The sequence below is a fragment of the Sciurus carolinensis genome, chromosome X (assembly GCF_902686445.1).
Source record: "Sciurus carolinensis chromosome X, mSciCar1.2, whole genome shotgun sequence".
NCBI lineage: Eukaryota > Metazoa > Chordata > Mammalia > Rodentia > Sciuridae > Sciurus > Sciurus carolinensis.
The window spans coordinates 117742907-117761822 of NC_062232.1; the positions used below are offsets into that span (position 1 = coordinate 117742907).

At 36.8% G+C, this 18916-nt stretch overlaps 1 protein-coding gene across 1 annotated transcript in view; it reads left to right on the forward strand.

Annotated features, from left to right (window-relative positions):
* Atp11c (ATPase phospholipid transporting 11C) overlaps nt 1–18916 on the forward strand; it is a 165326-nt gene that overhangs the window by 81559 nt on the left and 64851 nt on the right. The window contains exons 2-8 of the mRNA XM_047535332.1: nt 196–324; nt 2021–2124; nt 4446–4496; nt 5438–5502; nt 5808–5889; nt 6815–6965; nt 7769–7966. Coding sequence (XP_047391288.1) covers nt 196–324; nt 2021–2124; nt 4446–4496; nt 5438–5502; nt 5808–5889; nt 6815–6965; nt 7769–7966 — 780 coding nt within the window. The remainder of the gene's footprint in view (nt 1–195; nt 325–2020; nt 2125–4445; nt 4497–5437; nt 5503–5807; nt 5890–6814; nt 6966–7768; nt 7967–18916) is intronic.

Genomic DNA, 18916 nt, shown 5'->3' on the forward strand with positions numbered 1-18916 from the left:
CTCATGACCTCAAAGAGGATTCTGAATGGTGAAGTAATATTCTTTCCATCACCTTTTACATTGTGCAGGATCCTGAGACATTCTCAAGCATAAGAGTTGGAGTTGTCTCTTACTAATATTTTAACTTTAGTTGTATTTTAATGATGTTTAGTTTGGAATTCAAAGCATTTATATTTATTTTACTCTCCATTCTAGGTTGGTGATGTAGTAGAAGTTAATGCTGATGAAACCTTTCCCTGTGATCTTATTCTTCTATCATCCTGTACCACTGATGGAACCTGTTATGTCACTACTGCTAGTCTTGATGGTGAATCTAATTGCAAAGTAAGAAACTGAACCTTGCCTAAGCATTTTGAGCTCAGGATAGGTAATCATACAATACTGCTTCCAAACACTCCCTAAACTCTTTATTTTTCCTATTCATGTAGGTTTTGTATTTGAAGAGATCTGTTATATAGTTGTCTTTCAGCTTCTAAGTGGATTCTCATCTTTGGGGAAAGGGATGGTGTTTGGGTGGGAGAAAAACATGCCCCAAATAAAAGCCACTACAATTCTTATATCACTGTTTGAATTTAATGTTAACATAATCCACTTAATATTTCATTTGGACTTCGTAAAATGGAAGTAATTTTAAACCGAAACTATATAAAATAACTGCATGTGCCTGTAATCTTATAACTTGATTTATTTTTAACCTAATGGTAAAATATATTTTCTTTAGAAAATGTTTATTCCTGGGATTTAGGAGATATAACCTGGAGTAATTTGATTGCCTTTAAAAAAATACATTAGTATATAGTTTGGTGAACATTTGCTCTATTACAAGTAGGAGGAATTTTAAGTGTGGTAAAATGAGTTTCATCTAAATGAGTGATAAGTTACTTTCTAGGTACTTTCTGGCACAGTCGGTTCTTGGCCATTACCTAGAGTGATGGGTAGTAGTAACAGGGCATTAAAATCCTCTCTGAGCTGTCTTTAAGGAATGATGCTCATGTCCTGACCTCTGAGTATATAGTATGTGAAAAGGGAAATTTACCATTTAAATGGCTGATTCTGTATTTCAAGGACATTGTGAGATGAATTAATAACATTTATGCTATTCAAAAAGAGAGTTATATTTTAGGGAATGTCAAGATAAAATCAATAAATCCAACTAAAGATTCCCTAATAGTGAAAAAGTTACTTAGAAGAAGAAAACTTTTAGTTTTCTCTTTTCTATTAAGTTGATCTGATCACATCAGCTAAAAGTACAGAAGTTTTCCAAAATTGGGCAATAGTTTCAAATATAGCTCAGTTAGTACCATAATATTCCCCAAAGACCATGGCAACAACTTTCCCTTCTTCACAGTTTCCTCCGTGAGTCTGTATTAGCTCTTATTTGATGATTTATAAATGGATTCATTAGAGCTTACCTTGAGTTTTGGATGTATCAAGTGTGTAATACACACTGGTAGAATATTCTGCCTAAAAAGGCACATCTTCTTCTTACCCCTCATAAAAATGTAGTGATGGTGAGCATTTTCAAGATCATTAATTAAGCTATTTGTATAATGGAACATTAATGGTTTTTTTCTTATTGTTGACAAAATATTACATTGTTATGACCAAAAGGATTGTGTTCCATTCAAATGTACAAATCTGCATAGCTATACACTATAGTGAGTAAAATAATGTCTCCGTTCTATAAATAGGAGAAGGAATAAATGTGTTAAATTTTCATGGGTTTTTCAGTTAATTATATGCATGCTGCAAATGGAATGCTCTTGACATCGGTATCAAGAAGAGCTTTAAGTTAGTTTTTCTTTTATCTTGAAGTCCCTGTACAGCAGGGTTATCTTTCTAATTATTTATAGTGTATTAAAAGAATAGTACCATACAATTTATTTGGTGGGAAATGTGCATGAATATTTGTAATATTTTGCCAAAGCCTCTTACTAGAGCATACTGCTTTTGGAATGAGTTGTGTATGATAATGAAAAGAACACTTTTTTGTTTGCTTTTTTCCTCTGCTTTCATCTAGACACATTATGCAGTACGAGATACCATTGCACTGTGTACGGCTGAGTCCATTGATAGCCTCCGAGCAGCGATTGAATGTGAACAGCCTCAACCTGACCTGTACAAGTAAGAATCACCTGGTTTTCCCATACTGCTATGTCTTGGCTCTACTGCTTTTTGCCACTTGTATTGCAAAGAAACACCCACCACTTACCAGCCTACTCATGTATGTTGTTATGAGCTGTTCTTCTTCTGGCAGGAAAGTGAATTAAATCAGCCTTGTTCACTACCAGCCTAAGATAAATTGTTGTAGACCCAGGCAGCCTTTGATTTTTCTTTTATTCTTTGTTGTTTGTAAACATGACTATCAAATTTTTAAATTATGTTATCCCATAGGGCTAATCTATCAGACTACTGGAGTGCCCAGAGTTAATTAAAAAAGAAATAAAGTATTTCATATGCCATCCAACATTAAGGACAGAAGATGATATGGGGCCACACAATTAATAGGCACTCTGTCCTTTCTTGAAGTGATCATAATGAGGATTGCAAGTAGGCTGTTTCTTGATCACAATGAACAGTTAAAGTTGAAGGAGAAGTAAAATGGTATAATTTCTTCTGTTTTTCTATACCTAGGCTCTCCAGAGTAGGTTTACTGATTAATGGTTATTGTAGGTTTTAAAAATTTGGCATTTAATTTTAAGACTGGTTAGTTTGGTTGATTAGAGCATGTTGCTAATGAGGTTATAGGAAGTTTTTATCCTCATGTGGTCCAATTAATTTCATTCTATTTCACTGTTACAGATGGCATCCATTACCTAGGCCAGCCACCTTGTTAGTGCACACTATTGTTTATAATGGGGGACCACATGGTTGAATGTGGTTTACATTAACAACTAATAGTAGGAAAACAAAGTATATCCTACTGTGAGAATAATACCCTCCCTCCTTCCCATTATTACTTCTGTCCTCTTTACTTTCCTATCTTCTATATTCACCTTGAGAGTAGAAACTAGGGCCAAAACAGCTATTCTCTATCTATCTTCAAGGAGCTCACAGTGAGCAAAGTAGATAAAACAATAAAGCTAAGCTTATAGTGTGATAATAGATACAATACAAAATCCATGGAATCACAGAAAAGGAGTGACTTATTCTGCCTGTAAGTTAGAGATCTATCTATCTGTGTGTGTGTGTGCGCGCGCGCACGCATATGTATATTCTTGCATATTTATTGGGAAACTGCAAATTTTTTCAGTTGCCTTAAATATGAAAGAGAATTTTAGTGCAGATATGGTTATTCCTAATTTCCCTAGACCAGATTAAATCTCTTGCTATATGGCTTCAGAATACCTTGTCTAGAACCACCCTGATAATAATCACTTGCATTTTTTGGACTATTCCTTTATCTTTTTTAGAGCAGGGGAGTATGTCTTTTTCACTTATTAGTATATCTTCAGCACCTAGTAGAGTACTTACATAATTAATAAATGATGAATGAAAGAACAGATTTTCATATTTTGTATATATAGTAATATAAAGTATTTCTGTTTTTTCTATAAAGAAAACAGTGTTTACAATGGAAATTACAAAACACTCATAACACTCTTATTGAAGAGGATTTAGCATTTTTACCAAATTTGTCAGAAATGTGGATTACCATGTGTCCGGTCATATTAAATAACTGGCTGAAGCTCAGTATTGAGATCAGCTGCAAGATGCAGGCTGGACATTTCCAAGTAATCAAGTATTCATTGTCTCTAAAACTACTGCTGTGGTTCAGAAGATTGTCCTGGGACCAGCAGCATCAGCGTCACCTGAGATCCTGAATCAGGAACTCAAAGACAAGGGCCCATAAATCTGTTTGGTTTTGTTTGTTTGTTTGTTTTGTTTTTGGTAATCAGGGTCTCACTAAGTTGCTTAGGGCCTTGCTAAGTTGCTAAGGCTGTCTTTGAACTTGTGATCCTCCTGCCTTAGCCTCCCAAACTGCTGGAATTACAGGAGTGCACCACCACACCTGGTGAGATCTGTGGTTTAATAAGCCCTCCAGTGATTTGATGGCATACTCATGTGTAAGAACTACTGAATAATGGTTTTGAAAATTATGTTTTAGCACCAGGAACCTTTCTTCACATGAATCTAAAATAGAAGCCACATTATTTATATATAGGCATAAAGGAGAGGGGTGTCATGTGCATGCATAGTGCCAAACAGAACTTGAAAATCAATTTAGAATCTTTGTTTACTTTCTTATAATCCATAATATTATTTTAGAGATTAGATTAAAATGTTATACATCCTTTGATTCCCTCACAACTATAATAGGATTTTGTCATTCATTCAGAATCTTACCTATTGCATTATTTGTATTTTAATTTATTCCCATATTGGTGGTATTTGGATTTCACCTGGATATAGAAAATACACTTGTTATTATGTTCTTTTTACAGGTTTGTTGGGCGAATCAATATCTATAGTAATAGTCTTGAGCCTGTTGCCAGGTTAGTTTGTTATTCCTTTAACCTGTCCTTATGGGTGGGGACATATATTTCTCTTTTAAACTTACTAAAATAGTTAACTACCTTTATTTATAGAAAGGGACATAAAAATGAAAAAGTAACTAACCTTGTGATTGGCAGAGTTGTGGGGTCTCTGTGTGTAGCGGGTAGGGGATTGTTGAAGATTAATGCTTAGGATTTCCAAAACAGCAGAGCTCTACGCCCTTTGACTAATATTCCCAGACATCTTCTAGGCTCTGTGTTTATTGTCTTTGGTTGTATGGTGGCTGACAAGGGGGGAAATACTCATGGAGAACAGTGGTTTAAAGGAGAGTAATTGAAGAACTAGGCAGTGAATAAAATGTAGAAACAATTACTTGGACCTAAGTAAAATAAAAGACCAATCATTTATAATGAGCCAGTTCATAAAAAGAAGGATGCTTTTATTCCTTCTCTGTCACCTAGTTAATTACCTCAAATTTTCTGCTCGACCGTTTTGGTCACACTTAAAAGAGACTTAAGGAAATGAAGGGTGATATTCCAAATGGTGGCTTTACTCTCTACAAAGATGTCAGTGTTTTTCTCACCTTGACTTTGTCTTCACAGTATTTTATCTGTGACACTGTTTCTGTTTTTCACTGTCTGTTGCTCTGCCCTGTTCTTGTCTTGCTATCTGTGACTCATAATCACTTCATCCCTTTGTGCATTTCTTTACCTCTGTGTGTTGCTGGCTACTTCTGTACTGTGCTTCCATCTGTGCTGTTCCCTCAAGTCACTTCAGAGGGAGGGATCTTTCAGCTTGTCCTGGGGAGTAAGCATATGGTAGAAGTAGACAGATACATCCTGAACCCCTTGGAGATAGATATGTGTCAGGGCAAAAATCTGTCCTCAGAGTTGATGATGCCATGCATTTTTAAATAAACTATGTTCATTTTTTTGTTTAGGTCTTTGGGACCTGAAAATCTCTTGCTGAAGGGAGCTACACTAAAAAATACCAAGAAAATATATGGTAAACAATTTTTAAGATATACTTATCAGAAATATGTTTTGTAAAACCTGTGAATAAATGGTCCATGTTTAAAAATGAACATGGTAGATGTTGTATTTTTTATAACCTATATTTGGGAATTTATAAGATGATAAACTAACATGAAATATGACACAGTTTATAGAATTAAAATTATAAATGATGTATCAACTAGTGCGTAGAATAGGACTTAGAATTTTTACTTTTATAGACTTAAAAATTTATATAACCAAGGGGGTAGGAAGTTAGTTGATAAATTCAGTTGTAACCTAGTTTTCTTTCCTTAGGAGTTGCTGTTTACACTGGGATGGAAACCAAAATGGCTTTGAACTACCAAGGGAAATCTCAGAAACGTTCTGCTGTTGAAAAGTTAGTGTGCTCATCGTTTCTTTAGTCATTATTGATTGAAATAGTTACTTCCTCAGTAATTCCAAACTACCATAACAAAGAACCTATTTCAGTTGTAATAGCAGCTACCATTTTGAATGTTTGTTTATATTCCACAAATGATCCTTAATAGTTTATATGTAAGATTTGATTTAATCTGCTGAACAACTCTTAAAAAGTAATTTGTGTTAGCTTCTCTACAGACCCGAAAATGGTCTTCAAGATGATAAGCGATTTACCTAAGCTTACATAGCTTTTTAAGGGTAGAGTTTACTTGAATAAAAATTCATTTCTTTTTGTTAATGGTTTGGGGTCCTCTAGTTGCTGTATTCAAGTTGGTTCTACAATAATCTCCTAGCAAATGGTATCCGGTAGACCTTCAAGCCAGGTACAACAGACAGAGACCTCTCTATCAGAGGGCATGGATATCCAGTATCTGAATGGCACCTTCTCCAGAGCTATACTTTCAGACTATGCTGAGAAAAAATATATGCTAAGCTTGAGGATTTCATATCAGCTACTTGCCCTCAGTTCCAAATATTTAGAATTTAGGGACATGGAGAAATGAAATGCTACTCCTTCTATATAGGTTGAATAGGTAATTGTGTGTGTGTGTGTGTGTATCTCCATCTCCTATTGTTTTATAGGAACCTTACTAAAGGTGTGTTAATCTAGCCAGCCATTATGTGGGGGAACATTGGTGATGATAAATAGTTCAGGTCTAGCTTTTAATTTTTGCCACTCTGCAGTGATGCTGCAACTATGATAACTGAGTTTTATGTTTAAAAGCTTGTGCTGTGTTTGAACATCATTTACGGGAGAAGCATTAGATAACTGAACAGTTTAATTTATATTTAATGCCTTAAATAATTACATAGTTTTAAAATCCATACTCTTATTTTTTCAGATCCATTAATGCCTTCTTGATGGTATATTTATTTATCTTACTGACCAAAGCTGCAGTATGCACTACTCTAAAGTATGTATGGCAAAGTACCCCACACAATGATGAACCATGGTATAACCAAAAGACTCAGAAAGAACGGGAGACTTTAAAGGTAATTTGTTTTCCACTGAAAATTGTAGCTCAAGGATTTTGTGACCATTTCCCTTTCTTGAAATATTAGTCAGAAATGATACCTTTGTTGGCTTCTTTTTTGTTTTTGTTTTTTGGTTATATGGTAGCCCTATGCCATTAAATACTTAAGTTTTAGATTTTTAAAATTTTACTTAAAGCATCTACGATTTTTAATTTTGTTTTTACATTACTGAGGATTGAACCCGGTGGCACTCTACCACTGAGTTATGGCCCTATCTCTTTTTACCTTTTATTTTGAAACAAAGTCTTACCAAGCTGTCCACGCTGATCTTACACTTTGTGATCTTGCTGCCCCAGACTCAGACTCCTGAGTCGCTGGGATAACAAGCATGAGTCACTACTCCTGGCAACTATGCTTGGTTTGAGCTCTTTAGTTAAGAGTTTGAAATAAATTGGCAAGAAATGCTGGCATTTTAATATAATATGAGCTTGTGAGAGATGATAGCATAATGGTTATTTGTATATAAATTTTGATCTCATATTCATATCTAGGGGTAGAGAGAGCAGAGAACTTAAGGAAGTGAAAAAGTGTTAAGATAGAAGGTACATACCCTGAAGGACAATTATAAAATTGATAATGTTATTACATATTTTCACATATTGTGATAATTTTGACAATAATGTAGTGTCTTTGGAAGTTTTCTATAGTAAGAAGAGTGCTTTCAGCATTGACTGATAAAAAAGAAAGTCAACTGTTTGTTTACATTATACTCATATAATGGAGCTGTGCATCTAATTACCATTAATGGTCTCTTTTATTAGGTTCTGAAAATGTTCACCGACTTCCTATCATTTATGGTTCTATTCAACTTTATCATCCCTGTCTCCATGTATGTCACAGTAGAAATGCAGAAATTCCTGGGCTCCTTCTTCATCTCATGGGATAAAGACTTTTATGATGAAGAAATTAATGAAGGAGCCTTGGTTAACACATCAGACCTTAATGAAGAACTTGGTCAGGTTAGAACTCATTTTTGCTTACAATATGTTAATGTAGTAGAATTCCTTTTCGTTTGTGTATGTAGTCTAGATTATCAATATATGTCCCCATTTTACATTTGGAAATGTGATTAAAAGTTCTTTTATGCAGGCATGTAATAAAGGTAAGCAGTGTTTTCATAGACATAGCATCAATTCTTTTGCTGGCATTTTTGAGAAGGATGCAATTTATATATTAAATTTGAATGGTGCAGGAATTCTTTTTAAAATTCACCAAGTGATATTGTTATATTACCAAGTTATTGCTTTAGAACAGGAAACATACAGTCTTCATTACTATCTATAATAATTTGTGGATGGAATAGAGTAGAAAATATGGCTAGTTTATAAACGCACGTTGTTCAATAAACAAAATTGACCAGAGTTGTCCTATTGGCATTTTCTTGGTATATTTCTGATTAGAAGGAATATAGACCTAGCAAGCAGAGTTGTTTATAGTAGTACATAAATTTTAATGAAGGAAAAATGTGAAGGCATGCACTCCTTAAAATGCTTTTTACTTCATATACAAGTCTGTGACCTCATTTCTAACCCAGGTGCGTTTATTTTCTGTTGTAATGCTGTCTAACTGTAATTCCGAGCAATGAACTCTTAGTTGCTTTGCTCATTAATATTGAGAAATTCTCCCCCTTTGTCTCAATTTACAGTGTGTCACGTAATGATCTTCACGAGCCAAGGGAATTTTCTGGCATGCATTTAATTCTCATGATATTTAGAATGTCAAGGATGTGGAAATGTCATTTCTGTGACTGGGAAATGCAGACTCAGTTAATGAAACTGGGGTTGGAACAGGGACTCACACTTGTTTTAAATGGGGTTGATTTGCATGTATACCTCAAAACTCCCTTGCCCTGAATTTAAACCTCCCACTACCCCCACTCTCTATTTCTGCTTCTGACTCAACCTTTGCCTAACCAGAGTACCCCCTTAACAACTAAGAACTCTCCAGATACTATTTTGTTTAGATCTGACTTCAGAACACTAGTAAGTCAGACCTTAGAGCCTATAATCCACATAGATACTGAAGCACTAAGAATAAGACAAGAAATGAAAGAACCAGTGACTTTTCTCTTAGTTATTGTTCCTAGAAGTTATTTTTGTTCATGAGTTGAGCTTCTCCAGCTGACCCTAACCTTTTTATTTTTTTTATTTTTTTTATTGTAAACAAATGGGATACATGTTGTTTCTCTGTTTGTACATGGAGTAAAGGCGTACCATTTGTGTAATCATAAATTTACATAGGGTAATGTTGTTTGATTCATTCTGTTATTTTTTCCCCTTCCCTCCACCCCTCCCACCCCTCTTTTCCCTCTATACAGTCCTTCCTTCCTCCATTCTTGCCCCCCTCCCTAACCCTAACTCTAACCCTAACACTAACCCCTCCCATCCCCCATTATGTGTCATCATCCACTTATCAGCGAGATCATTCGTCCTTTGGTTTTTTGAGATTGGCTTCTCTCACTTAGCATGATATTCTCCAATTTCATCCATTTGCCTGCAAATGCCATAATTTTATCATTCTTTATGGCGGAGTAATATTCCATTGTATATATATACCACAGTTTCTTTATCCATTCATCAACTGAAGGGCATCTAGGTTGGTTCCACAGTCTGGCTATTGTGAATTGAGCAGCTATGAACATTGATGTGACTGTATCTCTGTAGTATGCTGATTTTAAGTCCTTTGGGTATAGGCCAACGAGTGGGACAGCTGGGTCAAATGGTGGGTCCATTCCAGGTTTTCTAAAGAATCTCCACACTGCTTTCCAGAGTGGCTGCACTAATTTGCAGCCCCACCAGCAATGTATGAGTGTACCTTTCTCCCCACATCCTCGCCAACACCTGTTGTTGCTTGTATTCTTGATAATCACCATTCTAATTGGGATGAGATGGAATCTTAGGGTGGTTTTGATTTGCATTTCTCTTATTACTAGAGATGTTGAACATTTTTCCATATATCTGTTGATTGCTTGTAGATCTTCTTCTGTGAAGTGTCTATTCATTTCCTTAGCCCATTTGTCGATTGGATTATTTGCATTCTTGGTGTAGAGTTTTTTGAGTTCTTCATAGATTCTGGAGATGAGTGCTCTATCTGAAGTATGATTGGCAAAGATTTTCTCCCACTCTGTAGGCTCTTTCTTCGCATTGCTGATAGTTTCCTTTGCTGAGAGAAAGCTTTTTAGTTTGAATCTATCCCAGTTGTTGATTCTTGCTTTTATTTCTTGTGCTATGGGAGTCCTGTTGAGGAAGTCTGGTCCTAAGCCGACATGTTGAAGCTCTGGACCTACTTTTTCTTCTATAAGATGCAAGGTCTCTGGTCTGATTCCGAGGTCCTTAATCCATTTTGAGTTTAGTTTCGTGCATGGTGAGAGATATGGGTTTAGTTTCATTCTGTTGCATATGTATTTCCAATTCTCCCAGCACCATTTGTTGAAGAGGCTATCTTTTCTCCATTGCATATTTTTGGCCCCTTTGTCTAGTATGAGAAAATTGTATTTATTTGGGTTTGTGTCCGTGTCCTCTATTCTGTACCACTGATCCACCTTTCTATTTTGGTACCAATACCATGCCGTTTTTGTTACTATTGCTATGTAGTAGAGTTGAAGATCTGGTATTGCGATACCCCCTGCTTCGCTCTTTCTGCCAAGGATTGCTTTAGCTATTCTGGGTTTCTTATTCTTCCAGATGAATTTCATAATTGTTTGCTCTATTTCTGTAAGGTATATCATTGGGATTTTAATTGGAATTGCATTGAATCTGTATAGCACTTTTGGTAGTGTGGCCATTTTGACAGTATTAATTCTTCCTATCCAAGAACATGGGAGACTTTCACAATAGCATCAAAAAAAAAAATAAAATACTTGGGAATCAATCTCACAAATGAGGTGAAAGACCTCTACAATGAGAACTACAGAACACTAAAGAACGAAATTAAAGAAAACCTTAGAAGATGGAAAGATCTCCCATGTTCTTGGATAGGAAGAATTAATATTGTCAAAATGGCCATACTACCAAAAGTGCTATACAGATTCAATGCAATTCCAATTAAAATCCCAATGATATACCTTACAGAAATAGAGCAAACAATTATGAAATTCATCTGGAAGAATAAGAAACCCAGAATAGCTAAAGCAATCCTTGGCAGAAAGAGCGAAGCAGGGGGTATCGCAATACCAGATCTTCAACTCTACTACATAGCAATAGTAACAAAAACGGCATGGTATTGGTACCAAAATAGAAAGGTGGATCAGTGGTACAGAATAGAGGACACGGACACAAACCCAAATAAATACAATTTTCTCATACTAGACAAAGGGGCCAAAAATATGCAATGGAGAAAAGATAGCCTCTTCAACAAATGGTGCTGGGAGAATTGGAAATCCATATGCAACAGAATGAAACTAAACCCATATCTCTCACCATGCACGAAACTAAACTCAAAATGGATTAAGGACCTCGGAATCAGACCAGAGACCTTGCATCTTACAGAAGAAAAAGTAGGTCCAGAGCTTCAACATGTCGGCTTAGGACCAGACTTCCTCAACAGGACTCCCATAGCACAAGAAATAAAAGCAAGAATCAACAACTGGGATAGATTCAAACTAAAAAGCTTTCTCTCAGCAAAGGAAACTATCAGCAATGCGAAGAAAGAGCCTACAGAGTGGGAGAAAATCTTTGCCAATCATACTTCAGATAGAGCACTAATCTCCAGAATCTATGAAGAACTCAAAAAACTCTACACCAAGAATGCAAATAATCCAATCGACAAATGGGCTAAGGAAATGAATAGACACTTCGCAGAAGAAGATGTACAAGCAATCAACAGATATATGGAAAAATGTTCAACATCTCTAGTAATAAGAGAAATGCAAATCAAAACCACCCTAAGATTCCATCTCATCCCAATTAGAATGGCGATTATCAAGAATACAAGCAACAACAGGTGTTGGCGAGGATGTGGGGAGAAAGGTACACTCATACATTGCTGGTGGGGCTGCAAATTAGTGCAGCCACTCTGGAAAGCAGTGTGGAGATTCTTTAGAAAACCTGGAATGGACCCACCATTTGACCCAGCTGTCCCACTCGTTGGCCTATACCCAAAGGACTTAAAATCAGCATACTACAGAGATACAGTCACATCAATGTTCATAGCTGCTCAATTCACAATAGCCAGACTGTGGAACCAACCTAGATGCCCTTCAGTTGATGAATGGATAAAGAAACTGTGGTATATATATACAATGGAATATTACTCCGCCATAAAGAATGATAAAATTATGGCATTTGCAGGCAAATGGATGAAATTGGAGAATATCATGCTAAGTGAGAGAAGCCAATCTCAAAAAACCAAAGGACGAATGATCTCGCTGATAAGTGGATGATGACACATAATGGGGGATGGGAGGGGTTAGTGTTAGGGTTAGAGTTAGGGTTAGGGAGGGGGGCAAGAATGGAGGAAGGAAGGACTGTATAGAGGGAAAAGAGGGGTGGGAGGGGTGGAGGGAAGGGGAAAAAATAACAGAATGAATCAAACAACATTACCCTATGTAAATTTATGATTACACAAATGGTACGCCTTTACTCCATGTACAAACAGAGAAACAACATGTATCCCATTTGTTTACAATAAAAAAAAAGAACATGGGAGATCTTTCCATCTTCTAAGGTTTTCTTTAATTTCTTTTTTTAGTGTTCTGTAGTTCTCATTGTAGAGGTCTTTCACCTCTTTTGTGAGATTGATTCCCAAGTATTTTATTTTTTTCGATGCTATTGTGAATGGGGTAGTTTTCCTAATTTCTCTTTCTGAAAATTCATCACTTATGTATAAAAATGCATTGGATTTTTGAGCATTGATCTTGTAACCTACTACTTTACTGAATTCACTTTTGAGTTCTAAAAGTTTTCTTGTGGAATTTCCTGGTTCCTCTAAGTATATAATCATATCATCAGCAAATAGGGATAGTTTGAGTTCTTCTTTTCCTATTCGTATCCCTTTAATTTCTTTGGTCTGTCTAATTGCTCTGGCTAGAGTTTCAAGGACGATATTGAATAGAAGTGGTGAAAGAGGGCATCCCTGCCTTGTTCCAGTTTTTAGGGGGAATGCTAACCCTAACCTTTTTAAACCCCAAATTTTTATCCATAGACAAAGCTATCTGAGTAAAACTACTCTGGTCTCATTAAAAGGCATCAGTCTATAGGCTTTTTGCATGAAAAATATTTTTGAGTATATATCCCACCTCTGATGAACCTTTTTCCCTGACAACTAATTTAGTGGTTCACTTTGGATGCCGAGTAAATGTGCCTGTTCTATATTCAGTGCCTCATTGTTTGAATTCACCTACCAAGGGTGAGTGAGCATAGGTAGCCTGGGGCTAGCCTCTACTGCTCTTGCAAATAGAATAGCCATCATTCCATATGTGACACTTAACACTCCCCAGAGACGGACAGCGTGCCCAGGCCAGGTTCTTCTTTATGGGACTCATCTCTACTTCAGCAGATTCTATATTACCATGTAGACTGTATTAAGACTACAGAAAGTAAAGTAGGGCTTTGGGTAATGATCTGATAAATTTGATCAGTGAAAAGGAACTATGATTTTTGTTTCAACTACTATGCCCTTTGCCCACCAAACCCTGTATTTCTGGGTGTGATTGTCTTTTAATCAAATCACTAATTTAATAGCATATCATACCCAGTGTCTTAAACAACTTACCATCATTATTAGCTTGTATGTGTAGAAACTACCAGAATGAAAATGCAGAGAAGTCTTGAAATAGTTTTAGACCATTTAGCATGCAGTGTACTTGTACACACAAAATTAAGTGTAACCAGTTTCCTCCTTGATGAGTCATAATTTAAGATCTATAGGGCTCTTTATGTTTCTGAAGGCAATATTGTTTCATTTCCACCAATGTCATAGCAAATATTTACTTAACCTGTTTAAAAAGTGACTTACTGGCAGGGTATGGTGGCGTGCACCTATAACCCTAGCGGCTTAGGAGGCCGAGGCAGGAGGATCGCAGGTTCACAGCCAGCCTCAGCAACTTAGCAAGACCCTAAGCAACTCAGTGAGACTCTGTCTCAAAAACAAAATATAAAAAGGGCTGGGATGTGTGTAGCTCAGTGGTTAAGTGCCCTGGGTTCAACCCCAGTGCCAGGGGAAAAAATTAGCTACTGTTATTTTTGAAAAAACAATAGATATGATTAGGACAGTGTTCGACGTGAGAACCAAAGAAAGGAGACTGTTCAGCTCAGTTAGAAAATAATGGGGTCTTTTATGATCAGACACCAGTCTTATACAACCAAATGGTTTCAATGCATCCTGAAAAAAAATTGAGACTAGCCTTCTTTTGTATATCCCCTCCTAGACTTGTGGCTGTACTAGTCTAGCAGGAACCTCCCCTTCAGTCCACTGCCATTCAGATAGGGTAAAGTTACATAAAGAACTAGTGGGCTATTTGCACCCCCAGGTAATATTGCTGCATGCACTGTTAACATTGATTTTGCTAGGTGAGGTGAAGGTATAACCTGTACCCATTAGAGCCTTAGAAATTCTGACAAGGGGTTTAAAAACATAGTTACTGGCTCAGCATAAAGCTCCAGGATAAATTTGTGAGGCCCTGGATCGTACTCTCAGCATTGTAATTAAAAAAAAAAAGTTAACAGTTTCTTGGTTGGGAATCATTCCTGTTTCCAGCACTTACAGTTGTATTCCTGGTCCTGTGAACACTACATCAGGTAGGGGAAAAAAGAAAAAAAAAAGAAGAAAAACTGAGGTGTTGAGGAAGAAGGGCAAGCAGTATAGTTGTTACATCAGCATACTTCTCCCTTGGCAAGAATTGTATAGTCATGCACTGGACGTGGTGGCATATACCTATAATCCCAGCTACTAGGGAGGCTGAGTGAGGCAGGAGAATCATACATTCAAGGCCAGCCTCAGCAACTTATCAAGGCCCTGTCTCAAAAAATAAAAAGGACTGGGTATCACAGGAAAGCAGGGAGCTAAAACTCCAAACCTCAGTTTTTGTATTCTAACAAAAGAAAAAAGTGAGACACCAAAAACCATGCAAGACAACTTAGTACAAGTTGAGTAGAACTGAGGTGAAAATAAAGTAAAAGCAAAGTAAGGCTCAAGCAGAGAGCACACTCAAGGGAGAGAGTGGATCATTTCTGAGCAGAGGGACAAAGGAGACAATATTGTCTCCAGATTTATTACTGATGTTTACCAGGAGAACTGGGGTCCTCCTTCAGAAACCTTCACCAATCAGATGTTCAACTCTTCTTTCACGGGGAGCAGAGGCATTTTTGACCTTAGTTGGTCCTCTCCAGAACTGTCATGGCAGCTATCCTGTTCAGGGAGGCTTTATCTACAAGTCAGTACCATGTTAATGTGGTCATTGGGGTCAGTGGCCAGTCAGAAGTTACCTTGGTGTGCCTGCACTACCAAAGGAATCTTCCTTCCTAGACAACTGGAAACAACTATAGCCATAATTCCTAGCTTTATACCAACCTCAATGGACCCTGTCAAGTGTTAGTCCCATAAGTCCTTTTCTGTTGTATTTTTCAATTAACTCCTATTTACTTTCTACAAATTAACTACCACCCTTTCCTTTCTCATCCACTTTGAAAGTAAAAAAGACCTTAACGTAATTTAAAGAACAGTTGTGACCTTGCCATATGTTTTACTGCTCATCAGTAGCTACTACCTAACATGGGGATGTGGCTCAGAGGTTAAACACCCCCAGGTTCAATCTCCAGTATCCCACCCCGCAAAAAAAGAATTACATAGTCATACTAGGACACCCCCCTCTCCCCTTCCCCAGATCCACCAGAAAAACAAAGGAAGATCTAATGGGAACACTTATTTAGTCTCGCTCCTATTGAGTGTAAGCTACCTAAGGGGCCACCAGCTACCAGTCATCTCATTACCATACAACAGAAGGCCTTATCACTCTGAAGGTGCCAAGTATTTTAGGAGCTATGCATCAGAAAAAAATGGAGGTGGGAAGAGATGACCAAGTGTATATTTCACAGTAGCCTTAAAACAAAGAGTTTTAATATGCTGATATAGAGGAGTCTGTTCAGCAAACTCAAAGTTATCATTAAAGAGGAAGAGGCTGCTTGGAAGAGAGTCATGGAGACAAGGGGCATCTATCCCTTTAAATGTGAGTTGTTTGATTTTGTTTTGTTGTTATTTTTGTTGTTTTGTTTTCTCGGTACTGGGAATGAAACCCAGGACCTCATACTTGCTAGGCAAGTGCACCAGCACGGAGCTACACATCCCCAGGACTAAGGGATTTTTTTGTTTGTTTGTTTGTTTGTTTGTTTTAGTACCGGGGTACTTACACACTGAGTCATATCCCAGCCTTTTTTTATTTTTTATTTGAGACAGTGCATCACCTAGTTGCTGAGACTGGCTTTGAACTTGTAATTCTCCTGCCTCAGCCTCCCAAGCTGCTGGGATTACAGGTGTGTGCCACCGTGCCTGTCCCCAGCCCTTTTTATATTTTATTTTGAGACAGGGTCCAACTAAATTGCCTTAGGATCTCCCTAAGTTGCTAAGGCTGGCTTTGAATTTGTGGTGGTCCTGCCTCAACCTCCTGAGCCCCTGGAATTACTGGCGTGCACCACCAAGCCTGGCGAGAATATGTTTTTGATATGAATCATATCTAGTCTCCCTCTGCCTTCTCTCAGAGTATATGGCATAAAATGGGGCACTGGATATGTTAACTCTGATCTTAGAACCAATAATATGAATATCACCTAGGAATTTAGGAGTGCAAACTGTCCAAGTACATGTAACACATGTACTAGTTTGATCATTGTTGTATTCTGGTGTAGTTTATTTGCCTCTACTTGTCAATGTCAATGTTTTCAGACCTCTATTACCTAAACTATTATGTAGGTGAAGAAATTGTATATTTTGAAGCTATCACCTTTGACACTAATAAGAAATTTTGAATGGGTTAATGCTCATTCACGTGCAGAATGGGAAACAACCCAGCACAACCATCAGGGGAAAATGAAAGTTAATAATTTGAATCAGAAAAAAGCTCTAAAGAATTTCATTTGAACTGGAAAATCTAAATGGTACACGAATAATAACACTTGGATTAATTTAAAGAGAGAATTCAAACTTGGCTGGCTAACAGGAAAAAAGGGAGGATTGGAATGCTTTATTTGTGCCAGTGCCACAACCGTGAAAAGCTTTGAAAAATAATTAGAAAGCAACTATTGCTGGAGTTCATCTCTTTCTCCCTTACATAATAAAAACGTTAATCTTGTGCTTATGGTTGTTCCTGTCAGCCCATAATTTTAACTATTTAAGCATAAATTGCCAAAAAGGAGGATAAAATTGTGGGTTTCCAAAGCCGGATGTTATAAATAGAAGAGATAAATCTGAGATAAAATGGAAGTGCTTAAAATAGTCTATTGTAATGGAAAATTTATTTCATAGCTGATTTTTCCCATTTATTAAAATATGCTTCTGTTATACATGAACCTATTATTATAAACTGTTTTGTATAAATTTTTATATATCTGGAAACTTATGAGAAGTGTCTAAAAAATGTGCATACTATGTAGAAAGAAATGCAGTTGTATTTTTGATCACTATTGACCTATTGTGTCTCCTAATTAGGTAACTTAACATTTCTCTTTCTTCTTTATTCAGTGGTTCTTATGGTCATTATATGATAGAATCCATTTTACTTCAGTATTTTTACATAATATTTTACTTTTCAGAGGGAAAAAAACTCCATCAGTTTTTATTTTATTTTGATACATCCAGTTAATTTTAGGTTTCTATTAAATTTTTTCCAATGGGTTATTTACATGCCAGCCCATAGAGAAAGAGAGGAAGAATGTGTGTGTATGCATGTGTGTGTGTGTGTGTGTGTGTGTGTGTGTGTGTGTGTGTAAAAATGCTCAGTATATTAGTATATTCTTGTTTCCCCCTTGGAAAATTGACTTTCTTATTTAATTTTTTTTTTCATACACTTATACAGCTCATTCTACTGTCCTTCCTGTACCCACTGCCCAGCCCCTCCCCTTACTCCCCTCTGCATAATCCAAAGTTCCTTCATTCTCCCCTACCCACCCCCCACTATAGATTAGCATCCACTTATCAGAGAAAACATTTGGGGTTTGGTTTTTTGGGACTGGCTTATTTCACTTAGCATGATATTCTCCAATTCCATCCATGTACCTGCATTTGCCATAATTTCATTCTTCTTTAAGGCTGAGTATTATTCCATTGGGTGTATGTGTCACATTTTCTTCATCCATTCACCTGTTGAGGGGCATATAGGTTAGTTCCATAGTTTAGCTATTGTGAATTGAGCTACTATAAACATTGATTTGGCTGTGTCACAGTAGTATGCTAATTTTAAGTCCTTTGGGTATAAACTGAGGAGTGAGCTGAGTCAAATGGTGGTTCCATTCCAAGTTTTCTTAGGAATCTCCATACTGCTTTCCAGAGTGGCTGTACCTAAGTCTTTGATCCACTTTGAGTTGATTTTTGTGCAGGGTGAGAAATAGAGGTTTAATTTCATTTTGTTACATGTAGATTTCTAATTTTCCCAGCCCCATTCATTGAATAGGTTATCTTTTCTCCAGCGAATGTTTTTGGCACCTTTGTCAAGTATGAGATAACTGTATGTGGGATTGTCTCTGTGTCTTCTATTCTGTACCATTACAGTCTGTGTTTCTACTTTTGGTGCCAATACCATGTTGTTTTTGTTACTGTGGCTCTGTTGTATAGTTTAAGGGCTGGTATTGTGATGCCTCCTGCTTCACTCTTCTTGATAAGGGTTGCTTTGGCTATTCTGGGTCTCTTATTGGAAAATTGACTTTTTAATGTTTATTCTATACAATAAACCAGGTTATGTTAAAGAGTTAAATTGAAGGGGT